The 20,703-nt window shown below is 38.2% G+C and overlaps 1 protein-coding gene across 7 annotated transcripts in view; it reads right to left on the reverse strand.

Moving 5' to 3' along the window:
* The window catches only part of PPP2R2C (protein phosphatase 2 regulatory subunit Bgamma), a 131,461-nt gene that overhangs the window by 84,005 nt on the left and 26,753 nt on the right, over nucleotides 1-20,703 (reverse strand). For 2 of the 7 annotated variants that reach the window (XM_054292796.1, XM_054292774.1), the window contains one exon: nucleotides 8,140-8,290. The exons of 4 other annotated variants lie outside the window; for them this stretch is intronic. In XM_054292796.1, coding sequence (XP_054148771.1) covers nucleotides 8,140-8,188 — 49 coding nt within the window. In that variant the 5' untranslated portion in view covers nucleotides 8,189-8,290. Of the gene's footprint in view, nucleotides 1-545; nucleotides 702-8,139; nucleotides 8,291-20,703 lie in introns of all 7 variants that reach the window. One more of the 7 variants, XM_054292805.1, reaches the window with a different exon arrangement.

Raw genomic sequence — 20,703 nt, forward strand, 5'->3', positions numbered from 1 at the left:
AGATTTCTTTTTCATTCCAACAGCTAGCTGAGATACCAGAGCAGATCTAGAAACCTAATTATTAACTATCATTTACAACAGTACTTACTGATCTATTTTTTCCTTTGGATAATAGAGGTGTTATTTTATACTCAAAATCTATGCTTGGTTAGAACATAATCTGTTTTCATTTTACAACTGTTGAGCATACAGACTAAAATGACACTATATGTCAAAAAGGAAGCTTTGATTTACGTTTGCACATTTCCGGGGGTAGTAAAACCAAATAAAGTTGTGTTGGCAACAATCCCATTATTTTGCCACTGAAGGCAAGTTTGTGACCCTCAGGAGAGGCTGAGTTTCCCACCAAGCTGCAGACTCATAAAAAGCTGTCAACATCAAATGCCAGAACCAGGCCAGAAGTCTCTTTTAATATTTTTTTTTAAGAGCACTGGTGAAAAGATAGTCCACAAGAGTGGGGACAGATTGTAGTGTCACAACTACCCAAAAAGCAACAGAATCAAGAGTCAAATGACATCAAAAACGGTTAGTATACAGGACTGTACCTTGGTCTATCATTTGGAAGATATAATTTATCAGTGCAAGCAGTGCAGCTTGTCTACTATATTTAGGGCTAAACCCAGATGGATTCAGTCAAGGAAATCTGAGGATTCTAGATGCCACCAGAGTCGCCTTGCGCACAAGCTTCCTTATAGCTTTCCCTAAAAAACAAAGAAATTCAAGACAAAAATGGTGAAAACTTTCCTCATCTAAGGACAATTTTTCAAGCAGGAACAAAACTGCTGACCCTGTAAGCAAGCAAGCACCTTGTTCTCCCAATCACTTTCAGTAATAGAAAAATCCTTCCTCAGTGGACATTCCCAGACTTACAAACCACAGCCCAGATCTTTCTAGCTCCTACATTCACCTACATCAGTGCAATTAGCTGAGAGGCAAGAGAGTTTCCTCTCTCATACTCATAATCCCAAAGAAGTAGAAACTAACTTTAGAATTACCAGTCCTGATCTAAGTCACTGAAATAATTAAGTACCTTGAAAATTCTTCAATGTGAAACCCATTGTATAGCTGTTGAAAGGATTAAACTCAGATTAATCAATTTACCCTCCACCAACAGTTCAACAGAATAACTGCTGAAGAGATTTCAAGAAGCATTAGCTGCCTCAGTCAATAAAATTTAAAATGGAGCCCATAAAATCATTCTACAGGATCTAGAGAAGAGGTGCACTTTCCCTTTTAAAGGCAGGATCTTCCTACTGAGAAAGAAAAAAGGAAAAATAAAATCACATGAGCATATAAATAAAATTCTCTATTTCATAGAAATAAATGTATTTCCATTATCTGAATATGAGGAGAGGAAATTAGGGAACTGGATTTTATACTAATATTGGTATTCAAAAGGAAACAGTCTGAAGTAGCAGCCTCATTCCAGGTTTGTCTAACATCAAAGAAAAAAACCTTATGGACCCATGAAGAAATATCTTCTCCATTTTAATTCACATCTTTCATTTTCCAAAAGCCTTTCTTTTCCAGGAGTTACATCAGAAAGGAAATACATGCAAGCAGTGACTAGGAAAAAAAGAATCCTTATTATACATTCCAGGTAGATTTCTATGGTTATTTACACATGTGTATACTCAAATTTGCAGTGCTTTGAAATTCAGAAAGATGAAGTGCCGTATCAAAGCAGTTCTTTTTATTAAGGCATTTGTCATTATGTGAATCTAGTTCAGACAGCAACAATCCATTCAAGTTAGTTACTCAGGTGTGTATTTGTATGCACCAAGCTCTCATGAGAGAGTTTTCTTTCAACTATATTTGCACTTTTAAAAAGCAGTACTGAATGTGAGTCAAGCCCACAGTATTCCTTTGGTGGAAATGAGGCGAGTTTTCTGGGTATGTAGACACCACATCTCTAATACATAATTTCCAAAATCAGTGGAGGTGCAATACTTACACCAGCACTTGCAGATTCAGTTTGAGCAGTGCAGAATTATCGGCCTGTGGCTGATGTGGGAACTGTTAGAAAGCAACATGGAACAAGCCGTGGCTTTGACCAACCAATCAGAGCACAGAGGATTCTTAATATAACCAAATTTAAGGACACTTCCCATCTCTCACATCACACTTCCCTTAAAAAGGCAGACCTCTACTAAATATAATCCCACTCTTTATGACTTGCCTTGCAAGCTGGCTGGCAAGTAGACTTGAGGAATTATTAGCCAAGGGCAATTTCTAAGTGAAGTCTTATAGGAATATATATGTACTTTAGGGATGACCCAAAACCCAAACAAAATTAGTATCTTGCATAAATGTTCTTGAAAAAGAAATTAAAATGCAAGGGACACTGCAGAAATTGCTTTCAAGAGCTTGAGTACTCTTGTCTGCTTTCTGGCTTAAGAATTTTAGATGCTCAACCCTTTTTTAATTATATAATTGATTTTTCTTGAATCAAAACCAAATTAAGTTATTTCTAGATCATCTGTACCACCACGGGAAGCACTAATCTAAGTATTGATTTACTGCAAACAATTATATAAAAACTCTGATAAGTTATATTTCTATTATTTCTCTGGAAGCCATTTGTTGAGGTTTTCCACAATTACATTCTCAAACCATTGTCCGTTAATGAAGTCACTATATATGATACCAAATGGAAACCCAGACCAGAGACAATAATTGACAGTTAAATACTGGCAGGGTGCTTATGAAATGTTGGTTTTATAATTACCTTCAGGATGTCTCCCATGGTGTGTTGATATCCAGAATGGTTACAAACTAGCCTTACTTTCCATAAGTGCCCTCCATGCATTTTAAATGCATGCCACCAAAAGGCTATGTCCAAGAAAAACAAATTCTCATTCTTGATCTCCCTCTTGCATCTGCAAATTTATTTATAGCCAAAAAATCAATATCAAATGTCCCATGTTTATTAGAATGCAACAGTATCTGCCGTACTCTAATACTATAATGCCATAATGACTGCTGGTCATTTGTATGTATCTTGCAACTTGGAATACAGTTCTCTAAAGTAAGTTAAAAACCACTAATAAACAATGAAAAGCTCATATAACAATAAAAATCTCAACTGTAAGTATCAGAAGATAAAATATCAGTGAACTCAGTCACTAAAAACACATTTGTAAAAAGTGGGCATGCTTAAAAACCATCTCCTGGGTGTAGGGTTTTATGTACTCATGCATCCAATGGCAAGAAACAAATGTGAAACACCACATGTGTTAAATTTGACCATCCAAACCCATAAACTCAAAATATATTTGCTGATTCACCCAGACTTTTCTAGGGTTTTTGCTTCACTCAAAAACATTAGGAGACTGTCCTATGAATATTTTTAAAGCATAGATTTGACACAAGAACAACATATACAAATAACATGTAAATGTATATACAAATATATAAATATATATTTATTTATATTTATTTTGTTCTTTGTTCTTAATGATGTTATTATATATGTTATATGTAATAACATATAACAAAGAATAACATATAAATATAAATTACTAACAGACCCAAAAATACTTAAGCCTGCTTAGCTACACAATCAGTGAGGTTCAATCCATGTTCTACTTATTAGGACAGAAGAATCCCAGTGCAATAGATTAACACTTACTCCATATTATAAGCAAAGAAGAGTTTCACTTTTCCTTTTAGTTTGCTGTAACATGACTGGTTTAAGCTCTGCTGGTTTTCAGTCTGTTTTGGTTTTGCTTTGGGGTTTTTGGTACTATCTTGGGAGCTGGATTTTTCGTTGTTTGTTGAGCTGATGCAAATCTTCATCTTGATCTCTTGCCAAGTCATGTACCACATGCTTGGAAACTTGTGTTTCCTGAACATCATGATGGCTTTACCAGTCTGCTTTACTATTCTGGACAATGAGGTTTAGCTGGGTGTCCACTGACAGTGAGGAATTCAAATACTGAAATGGAGCTTTTACAGATGTCTACAAGCTCATAGTCTCTACCAGCATCGTTTAAAGCCCCTCCAAGACTCAATTTCATCCCTTAGTTATTTTTCTTAGTCAAACCCCTGATAACTAGGAGGTGGTTTTGTTCACAGCAAGAGCAGAGATATCATTATTCATTGCCAGCATTTTACTCCACAGTGGGACATTATTACCTGCATACAGAAATGAAGGGGTAGCGTGTAAGGCTCTGGGAGAGCAAACAAAAGCTCTCATGACACTTCTGGGAGGAAAAGGCAAAGGCTTCTTCAGAATATCCTGCTATCCACAGGGACTGTGCCCCTCTATTGTACAGAGCACACAGGGAAAAAACCATTCCTAGAAGAAACCCCTTGTCTGTCTAGTTATTTCCATGTGTAAATACATGTTTCCACAGACTCATCACACAAAAGTCCTTGATGGACTTTTAGTATGCAGCACCATCTTTTACAAATGTAATTTCTAAACTGCAATCTGAAAGTTTCATTGTTTCGTTTTGGATATAGGTATGAGTTCAGCAGTAAGTTGCTTTGTATAAAACAAGCTCTGTCTTTTATTTGTCCTACTGATACAATAGCAGCCTGGGTGGGTAGGAGAACTACCTCACCTTCAAACCAAGAAGCTTAAAACCTTCAGAAGACCAGCAAAAAAGTCTACCTTCCTTTTTTCAATAGTTCAACTATCACAATATCTCCCTCTCTAGCTTGTCTTTCTTTTATTCTTGTAGCACTGCCAGCTACATGTCAGCATCATTAGAACTTTAAGATTCTTAGAGATTACCTAGCAGTTGTCCAGAATTTTCTGATTAGCCAAACAGCAACACTAAAACTGAGCAGACAAGCAGCAGTCTGGTAATTCTCTATGAGCAAACAACACCCTGTCAGAAACACGCTACCACTTAGTAACACAATGAAAAGCGGCCAAACATGGACACAGAATTTTAAAAACTAATAGATTTTTAGCTATGAATTACTGACACCTTTGGGTGATAAAACAATAAAGAGAAATTATAAAAATTATGATAAAACATTACAGAGAAATTAGTTCAGTCATTCAATTTTTACCATCCTCCTGGAAAAGAACAAATGCCTTTTATTCCCATTGCAAGCATTTAGTTACACACGACAATATATACCATAAACATAGATTGTGATATTTTCTTGAAACTCAAATTCTGCCATTCTCCCAACCTCTTCAGATTCTTCAAGCCAAAAATACTTGCTCTTTTGATACAGCTCCAGCCTATGTGACCAATTTCTTATTCTGGGCTGAGTCATTACAAAAGCCAGCCGATTGGTTAAAAATAAAAAAAGGAATGCTGAATACCATAGCAACCGGCTTGCAGCCTTGCTAACATGCAGGAAGGATTTTTTGCTTGAACAAGAGCTACAAGTGAAAACACCAGGCCAAAATCAGATCTGGCATAATATCAACAACACAATAGAACCACAGAAATTACTTTACCCCTCCCCAGTCTCCTCCCTGTAATATCTTTTTTGCAGCAGCAAATCTTCAGGTTCTTATTAAAATACAATTTAAACAGCAAATTAAAACATGTGCCATGGTATTGATTCCACATATGCATCAATATGTGGTAGAATCTTTGGCAAAACAAATAGGATTAAATGTTGAAAAATCAAGTAATGGAAGTAGAGCAGTAACAGAGCTTGATTTTCAGTTTTAATTAATGGTCACATCACTCCATAACTAAAAGGATTAAAGGTTTCTAAAGAAACACCTCTAAATACAGATAATTTTACAATGCCTAATTTAGTGATCACTTTTAGGAATGTATCAAAGTAGTCACTTAATGTCAATACCCTCTAAGAACTGCATCAAATCCATAAGGAATATATTTGAAGAAGTATATTGCTCTGGAATTACTGCAAGAGTATGTGTTCAGGGCAAGGTTTTGGCAGGGGGGGACTCTGTGGGAAGAGACCAGAAGCTGCCCTGTGTTGGACAGACCCACTGCTGTCCCAGGCTGCACCCACAAGTGACACCAGTGCACCTCTGTGATAACATATTTAGGAAAGGGTAAAAACCTGTTTGGCAGCTGCAAGAGAGAAATGAGAGAACCAGCCCTGCAGACGCCAAAGTCACTGAAGAAAGAAGGAGTAGGTTCTACAGGCACCAGAGCAGAAATTCTATTGCAGCCAACAGAGAAGATTGTGACAATGCAGCTTGTCCTCCTGCAGCTGATGCAGTCCATAGTGGAGCAAATATCCACCCTGCAAGCACACGGAGAACACCCAACCAGAGCATGAGGAGATGCCCTAAAGGAAACTGCAGCCCATGGAGAGCCAGGCTGGAGCAGGCTCCTGACAGGACACATGGCCCATGCAGGGAGCCCACACAGAAGCAGATTTTCAGGCCAGAACTGTAGCCTGGAGGAGCAGCACACTCCTGACGGACTGTACCCCATGGAAAGGATTCATACTGAAGCAGTGGAGAAGGGCCTGTGTTGGACAAGTTCATGAGGGACTGTATTCCTTAAATGGGACCTCACAGTGGGTGGAGCATGGGAAGAGCAAAAGCAGAAGGAGCAGCAGAGATGGCATGTGACAGACCGAGAGTAACTCATTCCCCATTCCCCCTGCTCTGCTCAGAAGGGCAGAAAGTGGCAGGCAAGTTAGAAGGAAAGAGGGAAGTTGAGTCTGGGAAAAGAGAGGAGGACCAGAATACAAAACTGTCAGTGACCTCAGCTCTGAAACAATTCCTCCATGCTCAAATTGGCATGAAAGCCATGACAAAGATGCAGCAGAGGTCCAGTGACTGAAGTACACAATGGTAAGGCCTAAACTAGTGCTCAAGAGTAACCAGCAGAAAAATGGCCTCAGCTTTTTCCAAAACTTGGGAGAGGGCAACACAAATGGCTCAGAATGTTGAAGACAATGCCAAGATTCTGTTACCCTTCATTTGCCTAGCAGAAAGGCATCCTTTGAGCCTAAATACTTCCACTGCTCTTGTTACAATTTATTATGACAAAATTATTATTATAACAAAATAATTATTTAATAGTATTATCAGAAATATTAAAACTAACTTGAACCATCAGTTTCTTTATTAAAAAAAAAAGGTAAACTGTTTAGGAATACATATCTGCATGTCAGCCTAACTGAGGGGTGTCTAGAAGCAACTCATTTGTGTGAAGGAAACTCAGTGGTAACACTCTGGAAACTGCTCCTCCTACTAAACAGTACTGCTGATACATCAAGGGCCAGGAAAAAATTACAGAACTATTAAACACAAAAAAAGGCATCTTAGCACAAGCAGAGTACACTCATACAAAAAATAATCTCCATGATTATAATGCAGTTACAGAAAAACATCTAAACAAATAAACAGATGTGCAGCATGCTGAGTCTTATGTTATTACAACCTTTTAATGTAGAGCCTCATTCTTTCCTGTAATATTTAGATTTCTGAGTTCAACAGCGAGTTGACCTAGGCAGTTCAAGGTTTTCTGCAAACTAAAGATGTTTGCTTGGTTAGTCTCAGAAGAAGCTGTGTTAAACCAGGAATTTAAAACAGACAAGTCTATCCAAACACCTTGTCAAAGATCCCCTGCATTATACCCAAATATATTTCCCCTGCAGAAATATTTTTCAGAGAAGTCTGTCACCCTACTATAAAAATTATAAACCACGGCAATGAAGTGAGCTAATTTACAAAAGGACACCTGTAGAACTTGTAGCTAAATAAGAACAAAGACTATTTTAGATCATTGAAAAGTCTACATGTACACATGGGTCACTAGTATAGAGGAAAGATTCAGTATCATGTAATTCAGCTTCCTGTAGTCCAGTTAAAAAACACAAACAAAACAGTGTGTGCAATACAGTTAGTGCAGGAGACACAAAAAAAGGAGAAACAAAGAAAAAGAAAAAAGGTTTTACTTTTATTGTAGGTATTTAGGGTTTGTATTATTTCTGGGACATCTCAGACTAAATAACAACACTCACAACATGGATTGTCTATATGTACCACTTTCTCTAAGACACAGCTCTTTTGAAAAACTTTTATTCACTGCTTGTAAAGTGACAAAATACAATCAATGACCTGTAGACAGCTTTATCACATTTGCTTTTTTGTAAATTCCAAGGTCCATTGTCATAAGGGATTCCTGTAACCAGCCATCTGGGTTGAACACAAAAATAAGTGACAGGCATCCCTACCTCCCAGTCCATCTCCAGAATCAACCTCACAGATGCTCTCCCCTTCCATATGGTCTTTGGGATGCAGCAGAAAGCAAGATCTTCCTCGAGTGATTTGCTCAGGCTCCAGAAGGAAGATGAATCCACCCACTCTGCAGCCAGCAAGTGATATCTTTCAAATAAAAACAAAAACAAAGCTATTGAGCCACCTCTGGTATACAACAGATTAATTTAATTTCATTTAATTTCTCCCTTAAAAATTCAACTTTTCAAGACTGTGTGTCAGCTAGTTCTACATCCATCATTGCAGCTCCTTATATCAATACTGTCTCTTCAGGGGGTATCTGAGCTCCTTTTCCCTTGTAAATTCAATGGTGATTCACAGATCAAACCCTTCACCCAATATAAAGAGGTTACATCAGCCCAAATTGCAGGACCCTGTTAAGGTGGAAAGCCTCGGCACAGATTCATGCTCATCCACATGGCCTGACAGGACTAGGAGAAATATACTAAATATCCACATGATCAGCTCTTCTCTGGCTCACTGTGAGTACTGTAAAACTAAATTACATGCAGTTTGCAAACAACTACACAGACTGAAAACACACAGTTCATGTGGGTTCATCTTCTTAAACTCCTAGGGTTATGTTAAGTAACAGCAGAGAGAGCATCTCAGTTTAGCAATGGATTTGATTTACACATGAGTATAATGAAGGAAAGTGTAAAGATGGGTATAGACAAAAGAATAAACCCATCTCATGTTTTATTTAAGAGAAGGACAATAAGGGAGAAAAATTCCTTTCCCTTAAATTGAACCCAAATAGCTGATTCTTTTACTATTACTGTCCTTTGCAGTAGTTTTTACCAGCACCTTCTCTTTCTGAATAAAAGAGAAATAACTGTCAATTAATTAAAACAAGAACTAAGGAGTCAGGAAACACCCTCACATTAGTGCCTTTGAGAGGCAAAAACAGACAAAAAGCAATCAGAACAGCATAGAGTTACTAGATTAGTTTTGCAGTGAGTGAAGAACTGTCATGTGTCAGATGTTCATGATCTAGACAGCAAAGCAAGAATGAGCTCCAATGCTCGTCTAAATATAAGATTTACAGTATGGTTATTTTTGAAACAAAGGAAAACAGGAACCAAAATGCATCCAAAAAGAGTTCTCTGCCACAAATGAACTCAGGCTAAGAACAGAAAATACATGAGAGAACAATGATCAAGTATATGAGTGACGTGATACATAAAACTGTTCAGGTATCATAAGTAACTCTATGAGCCAGTCATGGAGCAATATATTAGCTGTTTCCTTGCCAGTTCTGAATGAGCAAATAACAACTAATTTCTATTTGCAAGTCTGTGGCTTTCTCTTGCTTTTCCATATCACTAGGAAAGCATTCAAACTGTCCCATGCAACTGTGTCTTATTGAAGGCGTGGAAAAGGGAAAAAAAATTTTTATTAACATCGACTGCCCTACATTCAACATGAATTGTCTCCTTCAGCTTCCTATCACAAGAAAACAAGAAATACTATAAACAAATCTGTATTCAGACATCAAGTAAAAGAAAATCAATAGTTCAAGCACTATGTCATTGTGTTGATAAAAAGAAGAGCATACCTAGAAGTCTCACACCAGAAGAACTCTGTTTCTTCAGCTTCTTCAAGCATCTCTCTCAGCATTTCTGTGTTTTTGTTGATTTTCTGCTGCTTGAGCCAGTGGAGGTGTAGGCCATGTCACAGAGCATGCATGGCACTGTGAAACACTGAGCAGAATTCCAACGGAGGGAAAATTGTAGCACAGCCATCCTACACTGCTGCTGCCTCTTCTTCACCTTGAATTCAAGGTGTTCTTCTAAACCCACCTGTGTGTTCTTCAGAAGGTGGGCTACTGCAGTTTGCCAAAGAGCACAGACTCAGAAAGGATCCACCATCATGCAGATTTCCAGTGATGAAGTATCCATAGCAAAAATTTGGTAGAAAAGAAATCCATGCTCCTTATTTTAAAAATATTAAAATACTTACCAAATAAATGAATGGAATGCAACAGTAATAGTATGAAGTTCTGGCTGTGTATTTACACCTGAAATATTTAGCTCCAAATGCTGATTTAGGATACTCAGAAGAACATTAACAATCACAGTTCCTGTTTATAAGAGCAAATGCCCTCAAGCAATGAATATTGGATTCCCATGATCAAAGTTCTACTGCCAATGTCACAGGATTTAGTACTACTTTTTCTAGACAAATAGGTCAGATGAACAATTAACCGTCATTTTAAAAAGTCAACCACAGGCTTTCAAATGTAAGAACTTTTCTTGCAAGTTTGCTTTTGGAAAGGTCATCTTATTCTGCTCAGATCTGGGGTTTTATGATGAGTTACAGTCCTCCTGCACAGTAATACAGAAACATGTATAAACTAACTGACCACAGGACATTGTGCACTGTCTAGAAACTAAATAATACATTTTTTCCTCAGCTTTATGCCTGCGTATGTGGAGAAAAAATTAATCTATGCCCAGCATAAATGCCTACTTCTACATCTACTTAGATACAGCTGTTGTACAACCTAATGTGTTCACATGTCTGTAAACAAAAATGTGTGTCCTTATGAAAAATCCATCAAGTGTCTTATCCCTTTCTGCCTTATACTGATTAACTAAATGAAGTCTGCATGCCTTTTTTAAAACTTGTACATGTAGAAAAGACTAAATTCCAAGCAGTCAAGGCATAAGGACTGATTACTAAAATTAAGTATCAGCACTGAAAAATACAAGCATTTTAGTGCAAGATTACTAACACAGTAACTGAAAATGAAATTCAATTCAAAAGACAAAATTACTGTTATTATTTTTATGGAAAACCAATATTAAAAGAAGATAAACAGAAGAAAACCTGGTTTTAAATAATTTATTATTTTATATACATTTCATTGTGAAACAAATTAATTTTTCTTTATTACATGCTAGCTGTCTAGCAATATTTGCACCAATATTGCTTTTAATAGCCTTTCACTCATAGCTGAACCTTTGGGTGGTGGGGGAAGGCACTGTTAGTCAATAGCAAACTCCTATTGTTCTGTTCTCTGGCTATGAAAACTTTTAATTAAAATCTGAAAGCAAAAGGATGCAAAATCTGAAAGCAAAAAGCAGCTCTGGAATGCAGAGCTGCTGAAATGTAATCACAGCAATGGGGTAACCACAGAGGTGAAATTCTTAGTAAAGAACTGCTCAAGCTTGGCCATTTACCCCTAATACAACAGAGAGAAAAACCTGAAATGTTTTAAGTCAGCCCTTCCACAAGGGAAAAACTCCACAGCAGAAAAGCAAAGAAGAATGAGGTATGAGTAAAGTTTTTTTAGAACAATGCAGCAACAAGTTTGCTACTTTTTAAGCACATAGCATTTGAAACCTACATTACAGGGCTCCTTTGGTCACGTAGTTTCATTGTTTGATCATCTTGCTCATTCAAATCCTTCTCCCTACTAAGATCATACAGTATGTCCCATTTCCCACCATCAAAGCAGAACGAAGCCACATGTGAGCCGACCATCACTTGGTGATGTCATCTGGTCCTTGGTGAAAATGTTGTCATGAGAGGGGAAAAAACCAATTAACATGTCTACTTAAGTCTTAGGGAAGACATTTCTGGTGTTGAGGGAACTTGACATAGAAGGAGGCTCAGCAAGACCAGTTGTGCACAATTTCCACCTCAGTGTGGTTTACAGAACCACCCATGTCAGAGCAAGGCACAGGTGGCAGAAGCATGAAGTGGGGAATGCATAAATCCTTGCATGACACATATTTTTTCCCTCAGAGTAGTTAAAAAAGCTTCAGCACTGTTTTAACCCAAGCCAAGGAGTTATGTTGCCAAGCAGATGTGCAGAAGAAAGAGCAATAGATAATTACTGTCATTAGTCACCTTCTTCAGACCAGAGCCTGGCTACAAGTGCTGTACAGTGGGGTGCAGAGAAACTGCATATGCATACAAGAAAGCCCAATGAAATGTAAATGACTGCAGTCCCTTGATCTTTCTGAAATGATGTGGTTCACCCTCCGGCTGCAGATATTGGATTTTGCAGTATTAATCCCCATTAATGTAACATAATACTACCACTGGAGTGTATGTATTTTGATAACAGCATATGAATGTGTTGCAAAAATCAGAGTATGATAAGAATATTTATACTTGCACACATTAAATCTTCAGGGAACTTGACAAGTTTAATTCTCCAATTCAAGTCAGAAAGACCACAGTTTTCTACATTTCAAATCAAGTGCTGAGTTAACAAATATGCCAGAATTAAAATGCGAAGGGAAGATTCAAGTCACAGAATCTCTGAATGGTATGGATTGGAAGGGACCTTGAAAATCACCTCCTTGCCATGGCTAGGGATACCTTCTAGTAGACCAGGTTGCTCAGGGCCCTATCCCTGTATTTGAATGCTTCCAAGGGATGAGGCTACCACAACTTCTAGGGGCACTGTTTCAGAGTCTCACCACCCACACAGAGAATAATTTCTTTGTAATATTCAACCTAAATCTTCCCTCTTTCATTTCAAGGCCATTACCCCTTGTCCTGTCAATATTTGCCAGAACGCCCTCTCTAGCTCCCTTGCGGCCCCCTTCAAGTACTGGAAGGACACAACGACGTCACCCCAGAGCCTTCTTTCTTCCAAGCTGCACAATCTCAATTTTCTCAGCCTCTCCACACAGGAGACCACCTTTGGGTGCCTAAGTCACTACAGCAGCACACCTCTCTGCTAACTCAAAGACCCCAGTAGTCTCAAATACATGTTGTGGGTGCACTTTTTCAAACAGAATTTTCACAAGGGGTTCCTACATAAGCCAAACTCCTAGGCTGCTGCTAGACAGACATTCCTCAGGTGCACACAGTCAACTCCTGCCTATAAATCTCTCAGAGGATAGTGTCATATCTGCTCCTGAAAAGGTTATGTTTGTAAAAGTTTACCATCAAATGGATCTACAATGAATTATCAGTGACCTCTCTTTATAAGTCCTGTGTCTCTGCAGGCAGCCAACCTCACACAAGGAGTCCTGTTAAGCTAGTTATTTTTCCTTTCTCTTCATTTCACTCATTTGTTGTAGGAATTTATTCAAAGTTAATGAATCAGACCAAAATTCTTCATACATATTTCAGTGTTCTTTAAAATAAAAGAGAGATCTACAATTTAGAAATAGGCATAAATCTTGCATTCAGTCAGGCATGACCATGCTTGAGTTGTCCCGCAGTAATACACTAACAACAAGCCTCCCTGACTACCAGACTTGATAATCGTAATTCCTGCCTAAGAAGGCTTTCAGTGAGACTTTATTATTCTGAGAAAGTCTGATTTGAATTGATTCACTGTATTTCACCACAAAGCTGCATTTTTTGAGGTATCTCTATATGGAAATCTCAACGAAGTCAAAAGGAAGTTTGTTATAGACATGGATATTTTAAAAACTGACAAAATCCTCTCTTTCCAATACATTCAAATAAGCTGCCACTCAAAATTTTGCAAAATATGGTCAAGTGCTAAGCAGTTTGCTGGGATCAGCCATGAAAGGAGATCTGACTATTCTAATCCTGCAAAATACAGTTCAGGGAGGGGATAAATATCATTAAAGATCTGATTAATTTCACAGCCTCATTCCTCAAAAGTATCCATCTGAATTGGCAAGAGGAGTGATTTCTGAGGTACTTCATTTCCACACACGTTTTCCTTAATAAATTTTGTATTTCATAATATATATAATCCTTACCTATTTTACTCACCAAAGTGTTTTACTGCTCCTATCACACAGTACTTCACTTTCCAACTGCTTTTCTTTACAAGCATATTGTGATCACTGTGAAAAAAGTTAGTTCAAGCACTAATGTGCAAAAGCATTTGCAATTCAGCCATTGTTTCGGCACAACAGAGTTCCACAAAACCTTGGCCACACCACTCCCTTGTGGGCCAGTCCCATAAGGTAAAGCCAGGGCTGTGCACTGCAAAACAATTCCCATCAAGCTGACACAATATCCTCTGTAATCTTAGAAAAATAATCTTGGTTTCTCTGCTAGCAGCAGAAGCAGTAGCTATGGCACATGCAGAAACAGCAGAGGCCAAGATAGTGTTTTTTAAAGCCACCTGATGATGTTGACAATGATCTGGAAACAAACTGCATATCATTGTTTGTGTTCTAGGCATACTAATTCAAAAACAGAGGGCAAGACATTATATCAGAAATATTTTCTTTACAGATGTGTCTAAGAAGACAATTTCTCCAACTTGAGATTTACTGCATAGTCAGTAGGAACTTGTGTATTGCTGCAAAGATTCACGAAAGAGCGAATTTGACATTTACACAAATTGATTTCTGCATACAGTTAACTCTACTACTGTTACCAACACAAAGCACACCTTAAAAGAAAATCCAACACAACAACCTACAAAGAAAACCATAAAAACATCCCCAAAACACATCTCCTTGATAAGGTGAATTTTTAGTTCAGTCTAAGTACAGTCTTCAGTTTAAAAAATCACGTGTTTCACATTAGAGACAATGCTAATAAAACAGCAGGATTTTTCTATTGCTTCTAGGACTGTCTGCTTCCAAAGAAGATAAGCTAAATTTAATTTTGAAACCCACATTCCTATTGCAATTAGCAATGGCTCTAGAAGCATATAGGAAAAAAAAAGAACTAATCAAGATATTGATCAAAACATGATTTGATGGAAACTGTACAGGAAATCTGAATTAAAAAATAAAGTCATAACAAGAAAAAATAAGTGAAATGAAAAACCCACTGTCTTTATTATTGGCATAGTTTTACTTAGCAGTTTGCAGCAAAAAACCAATTTGTTTTCCTTAAGTTCTAGCTGAAGGTCTAAATGAAACATGCAATACATACAGAGTATTCTCTCATTTGTTTTAACATTAATTTTCAAGACGCTGTTGAAAAGCTGAATTTATACCCAGCTGTAGTGTTTATAACTAACCAAGAGAAATTTAGTTTGTATGCTAGAGCAACTGTGGAAATCAATTCTTAATCTATGACCTTGCTTACCACAGCTTGAAGCCTTGCAATAAATAAATGCCTTGAGCCACACATAAGAAACATTTGGTGAATTAGAGAAAAATAACACAAATCTATATGTGTATATATAGTATTAGAAAGGTCATATAAAATACAATATAGGCTTTTTTCTTGCTCTAACATAATAATGTTTGAAAGGCAAGACCTGGTAATTGCCTACATTAATATCCAGGTGGTGAACAGTCACTAGAACCTATTTTCTTTTCAAATTACAGTGTTCATCCTTCAAGACAACTTCTTGTAACCCATCTTTTCTTTTAGTGTGGAAAATGCCAGAATGATTATAAATCCGTGAAAAGAACAATTTTCTTTGTCCTAGCATATGAAAATTGTTTCTCTAAAGCACATTTAAGCTTCCTTGTGAACATGGTGCAGTATTTCATCACTAACAAGAGTAAAACAAATGCCAGAGCTCATGTTTTAACCTGCACTTAGTCACAATTACCCTCTTTTACAAGCTGAACCTCTCAAATCCTCACCCCATATGAAATTACTTATTTCTCACTGGAGTATATGCTAAAAGAAAAAAGAACCTATGGTGCTGTCTCCTTATTGATATTGCATCATTAAAATTCACCAAAAATCCTGTAAACAAATCTGTACCTCCTTAAAAACACACCTTCCATTCTTGATGTATTTGATTGACTGTAGATTTTAAAATCAAGCAGTACAACACAGCACTAGTTCAGCTAATTTCCCTCCCTTGATTGTCTCCTTCCTGAAACACTGAAATTCAAATGTGACTGTGACTGACAGTCCTTTTGAGATTAGCATGGCATTATTAGTTTGCACAGCAGGTGACCAAAGTAACTGCTGGAAAGGTTTCCCTTATTTTAACCCTAAAGGATGTAATCTAATATGAAAAGAAATAATTTGGAGGCTTACAATTACCCTTGAATTTGAATTGTACAAAGAAACCAAAGCAGAAAAAAGACTTGTTTTCTTTAAGTAAGAGTTGCAGCCGAGGTCCTTAGGCTTTCTAATGTTATATTTTCACAGGTCCTGCTACACTTGATACTCAGAAGAAAAGCTAGATTTACACTGGAATTATCAGGCTCATCCTGCTTCATTCTACCTGTGAGCATAAGCACACTTAATTAAAATCCACAAAACAACTCAGGAGACTTCTGAACTTCTGTTCTCAAGGTATGGATTTATTACCATGTAAGGGCAAGTTTTACAAATATGATGCCAAGTACATATTGGTTAGAACTGATGCCTGGAAATAGAGAAACTTTCTGGAGTACCACAATTGTTTTCATACTGAAAATTAAGCTGTATTTGACCCTACCTCAGAAGAGACTATTCTTACCAACAGCTAAAGAGGACCAGGAAGAAGTACAGTCTCATGCATGCTTTTCTCAAAAGCACTGATTTTTGCTTGGCAATGACTTTTTTAATACCCAGCTGGAGTGACACCGGCAGTCTGAACTGAAGCCCCTCAGGTAACAGCCACATTCTGCAGATATAAAAGCACATTCAGTTCTCAGCTTCCCAAATATTTTGCAAATGACAGCAACCAGAGCTGTCCCCAGTGGTTTGTGGGAATGGGCAGCTGTCAGCACAAGTGGGGAAGCCCACCCAGCCTTGCTGGGCAGCACAGCCTGCAGCGCCCATGGACCTGAGACCCTCAGCACCAGTTACCCCCACCCCTGCCCAGCCCCACCTGCTGTGTCCCACTGGGCATTTGAAATCAGTTTGCAGGCTACAGACTTAAAGGCAGGTTCTTCCAACTGCAGGAGAGTTGCTTGGTGTATTAATTTGCGTTGGCAGAAACCACTTCCCCACTAACAAAGCAACAAATTTACATCACAATGTGGAGCTGTTTATAACCAACGACCCTTACAAAACAAGTTAAGATTTAATATTTGTGAAACAAAGCAAAGAATTCACTGGTGGCTTTGTATCAGCATAAATGACTAATTACTTTAATCAGGAAGCTCAAAAGATAATGAACTTGATTTATTATAAACACAGGGGCTTGCCCTCTTATAAAAATTACTTGCTCTGCAGTTCAGGACACATATTGATTAATGGCACTACTTGCAATTCTCTTATTTTTAAATTTAATAATGGGTGAAAACGAATTAAAAGCAAACTGGAAAAATACACATTCCCAATATAATTTTACTCAATTCCACAATATTCATATGCTATGTATATGTGTACCCATTCCACACTCCCAGTATTTCACTAACAATAAAAATACAAAACTATTTTGAAAAATATGCAGCAGGTAAAAGATTAATTTGGTCAAGGTTACAGAAAGAGCGAACATTTTTGGCTTTCTCCTACATGACCCCTCATTATTTAACGATACCTGACATCTGTTGCTGAGACCAGCTGAACTCAATTCAAACACAGTTTAGCTCGGAATAACTGAGAGAGTCATAAAAAACCTCTGAGGATAGATTATGAACCAGTTATGGATTAGAATTCCATCAGAGAGAGGGAGGGAGAGAGACTGAGTCTGCCTGGAATGTGGTAGTAGACAAGATAATAACATCTTTGCAGAAAAGCCACTTTGGAGAGCACTTTACTCTGTCCTGACCCCTGCATCACCAGCCCTTTACCTCACTAAAGGGCCATTTGTGGACAGAGAGAGCACTTAAGGCATGTCAGCTCCCCATGACAAGGTTTATAGATTTACTGCATTACATTCAAACTGCACATCACAGTGACAAATTTTACTGTACTTACCTCTTAAATAAACATAAAAACATTCATGTCAAATCCTCTCACACTAAAATGGACTCTGTCACCCATATGAAACCCTCTAAGTTTCTCAAAGAAGATGACTGCCATGAATTTTCTCTTTCTGCATATTTATATTGTAGATTTCTGAGGACCCCTCATGTGCATTTCTATATATTTTGCTGAAATGTTTTCATAGCTCACTGGTAACCAGCAAAGCTCTCTGGCTTAAGTTTTTTGAAGAAATCACTGGAGTGCCAGGGTATTCAAGGACACTGTCACACATCTGAGTATGAGTACAGCTGCTCAGTTATTACAGAGGTTATTATTGTTATTATTATTATTATTATTGCATCATTATTTGCAGAAAATAATGACAAAGAGCAACGTAAGAATATTTTCAATGTGAAGAATGTTTTCAGAGACTGGATGATCAGCTTGATCCACATTCCACTCCAGAGCTCAGCTAAAACAAACCATATTCCTCAGGGCATTGCAACAAATGAATTACCATAAAATAAAGACACTTGGCAGCTAGGTTCCTATTACAGCTGCTCCTTGTGCTGACCAGTCATCATGACCTCATGTTCCCCCCGTTTTAATATATCCTCACACTGTCTCATTCTTGTCTCATACTTAACACTACATTCCTCTGGGCAGAAAGCACCTCCCTCTGTGTTTATGGAGCCAGCTGTGCCTAGTGACTCCATGCTATCACAGCTTAAATAACAAGCAAGATATGCATCTGATACCGATTTAGGGCAGAGCTGAACAACACATTTGATTAAATCTCTGCATTATCAAAGTCCATGGAAATTTTTATTCTTGAGGTTAGGGTTTTTCATGGTTGGTAAAAAGGAAGAAGAACCTTTTTCAAAGAAAAAAACTTTAGTCGCCCATCAGTTCTGATACTCTGCAAGTATAACCATAACCACATCAAATGTGACTAAGAGTAGTATTTTCACCAGCAATTCTGTAAAATAATCTCTTCTTTATTTCCAGCATTTCTTCAAAGCATGGTCATAGACAGAAGAAGTCCCAGAATTCAGACAGACTGGAATTCTGCAGTTTGAAGGAAACCCATCATCCCAAGATCACAAAAAGATCCCTGCTTTGGTCCATGGGGGCACACAGGGCACAGACCTCTGGTGTGCTCTGTAACTCCTCACTGATGAGCAGATACCAAACCCCACTTCTGCAGAGCTGCAGAAAACCACCTGCTACTGCAGCAGAGACCAGGAAGCACGGGATACACACCAGTGTGAGACAGAGGTTTGGATCAGGCTCTTCAGGCTTGGGTAGCCACGTTGGCTCTGACAGGCTGTGGGAGCTCTGGCAGATACTTATCCAATGTTACACCACAATCATGGCTGTCAGAAACTGCAGACATCATTTTTAAGGACCACTGATTAAGACAGTTTATTTTCTTTGCTGGATTTTTAACTCATGTAAATGCCTTACAAATAAAGGTGCCCTCATTCTATGAAGTGAACCATCTGGAGTTCTTTTTTTTTTTTTTAATCCACAGTGTTAGAGGTCAGAAGGAGAGCAAGTGTTCAGGGGAGGATTTGGAACAACTGAAAAGGAATGTGAAATATGAATAAAAAAAGAATTAATACAAAAGAGGAATTCTCATCCACAAAATAAAGTTCCACTATTTTACACAAAAAGAAGCCATTAATTATTAAATACATATTTCCTGGTTAAATCTGGGTTAATGTGCTGATTTTGACTGGGGTAATTTTCTTCACAGTGGCTATTATGGGGCCATATTTTGGATTTGTGCTGAACACAGGGTTGAGAACATAAAAATGTTTTTGTTATTGCTGAACAACACTTACAAAGAGCTAGGGCCTTTTCTGCTTTAGGTATATGGCCAGGCTGGCCAGGATGTGGGGGGTGCATGGGAAGCTGAGAGGAACCACAGCCAGGACAGGTGACGCAAACTGACCAAAGGGATATCCCAGACCGTGTGACACCATTCTCAGTCCATAAAAGGGGGGAAAAGAGGAAGGAAGGGACATTTGGAGTGATCATGTTTGTCTTCCCAAGTCACTGTTACACATGATGGGCTCTCCTGGAGATGGTTGAACACCTGCCTGCCCATGGGAAGCAGTGAATTAATTCCTTGCTTTGCTTGTGTGTGTGGCTCTTGCTTCCCCTATTAACCTGTCTTTATCTCTACCCATGAGTTTTCCAGCTTTTACTCTTTGAATTCTTTCCCTGATCCTGCTGGTGGGGGAGTGAGCAAGCAGCTGCCTGGGGCTTGGCTGCCAGAGGGGGTGAAACCACAACAGTTCTGCACAAAACTATTACGGCAGTGAGAGTGACGCTACAGAGCAACATTTACTGGCACCCTGAAGATTGTCCCAACCTGCAAAACTGTCTTAATTGTGCTTTTTTGCAGAAAGAAATGTTTTGAACAAAAAAGTTATGTAAAGCTTATAGTTTAAAAGGTACTTCTGTTACTGCAGCATTAAGACTGGAAACTCACTCTCCCAAGCATTTACTTTGTATCAATCACTCAATTTCATATTTGGTTATAGTTGTCAAACATAATGGGGAGCTAAACACTCTGATCTGTTGCTACTGTGATTTCTGAGACAAAAAATATGAAATAACTTTAAAAATGACAGATCAGGTTCATTGGCAGGCTTGTTCTGCTGAGCTCAGCAAGAGGGAAAGGCTGCCTGGTATCAGTCACTCCTAGGGGCTGGTCTGACTTGCACTTGCTGGCAAAAGTCTTCAAGGACCATCTGCCAGCAAGAACAGTGGGGAAGGGCAGGGGGAGGAAATCATTCATG

This window comes from Melozone crissalis, unplaced genomic scaffold, assembly GCF_028551555.1.
Source record: "Melozone crissalis strain CALT ecotype California unplaced genomic scaffold, PUWL_Pcris_2 ptg000006l_1, whole genome shotgun sequence".
NCBI classification, from domain to species: Eukaryota; Metazoa; Chordata; class Aves; order Passeriformes; family Passerellidae; genus Melozone; species Melozone crissalis.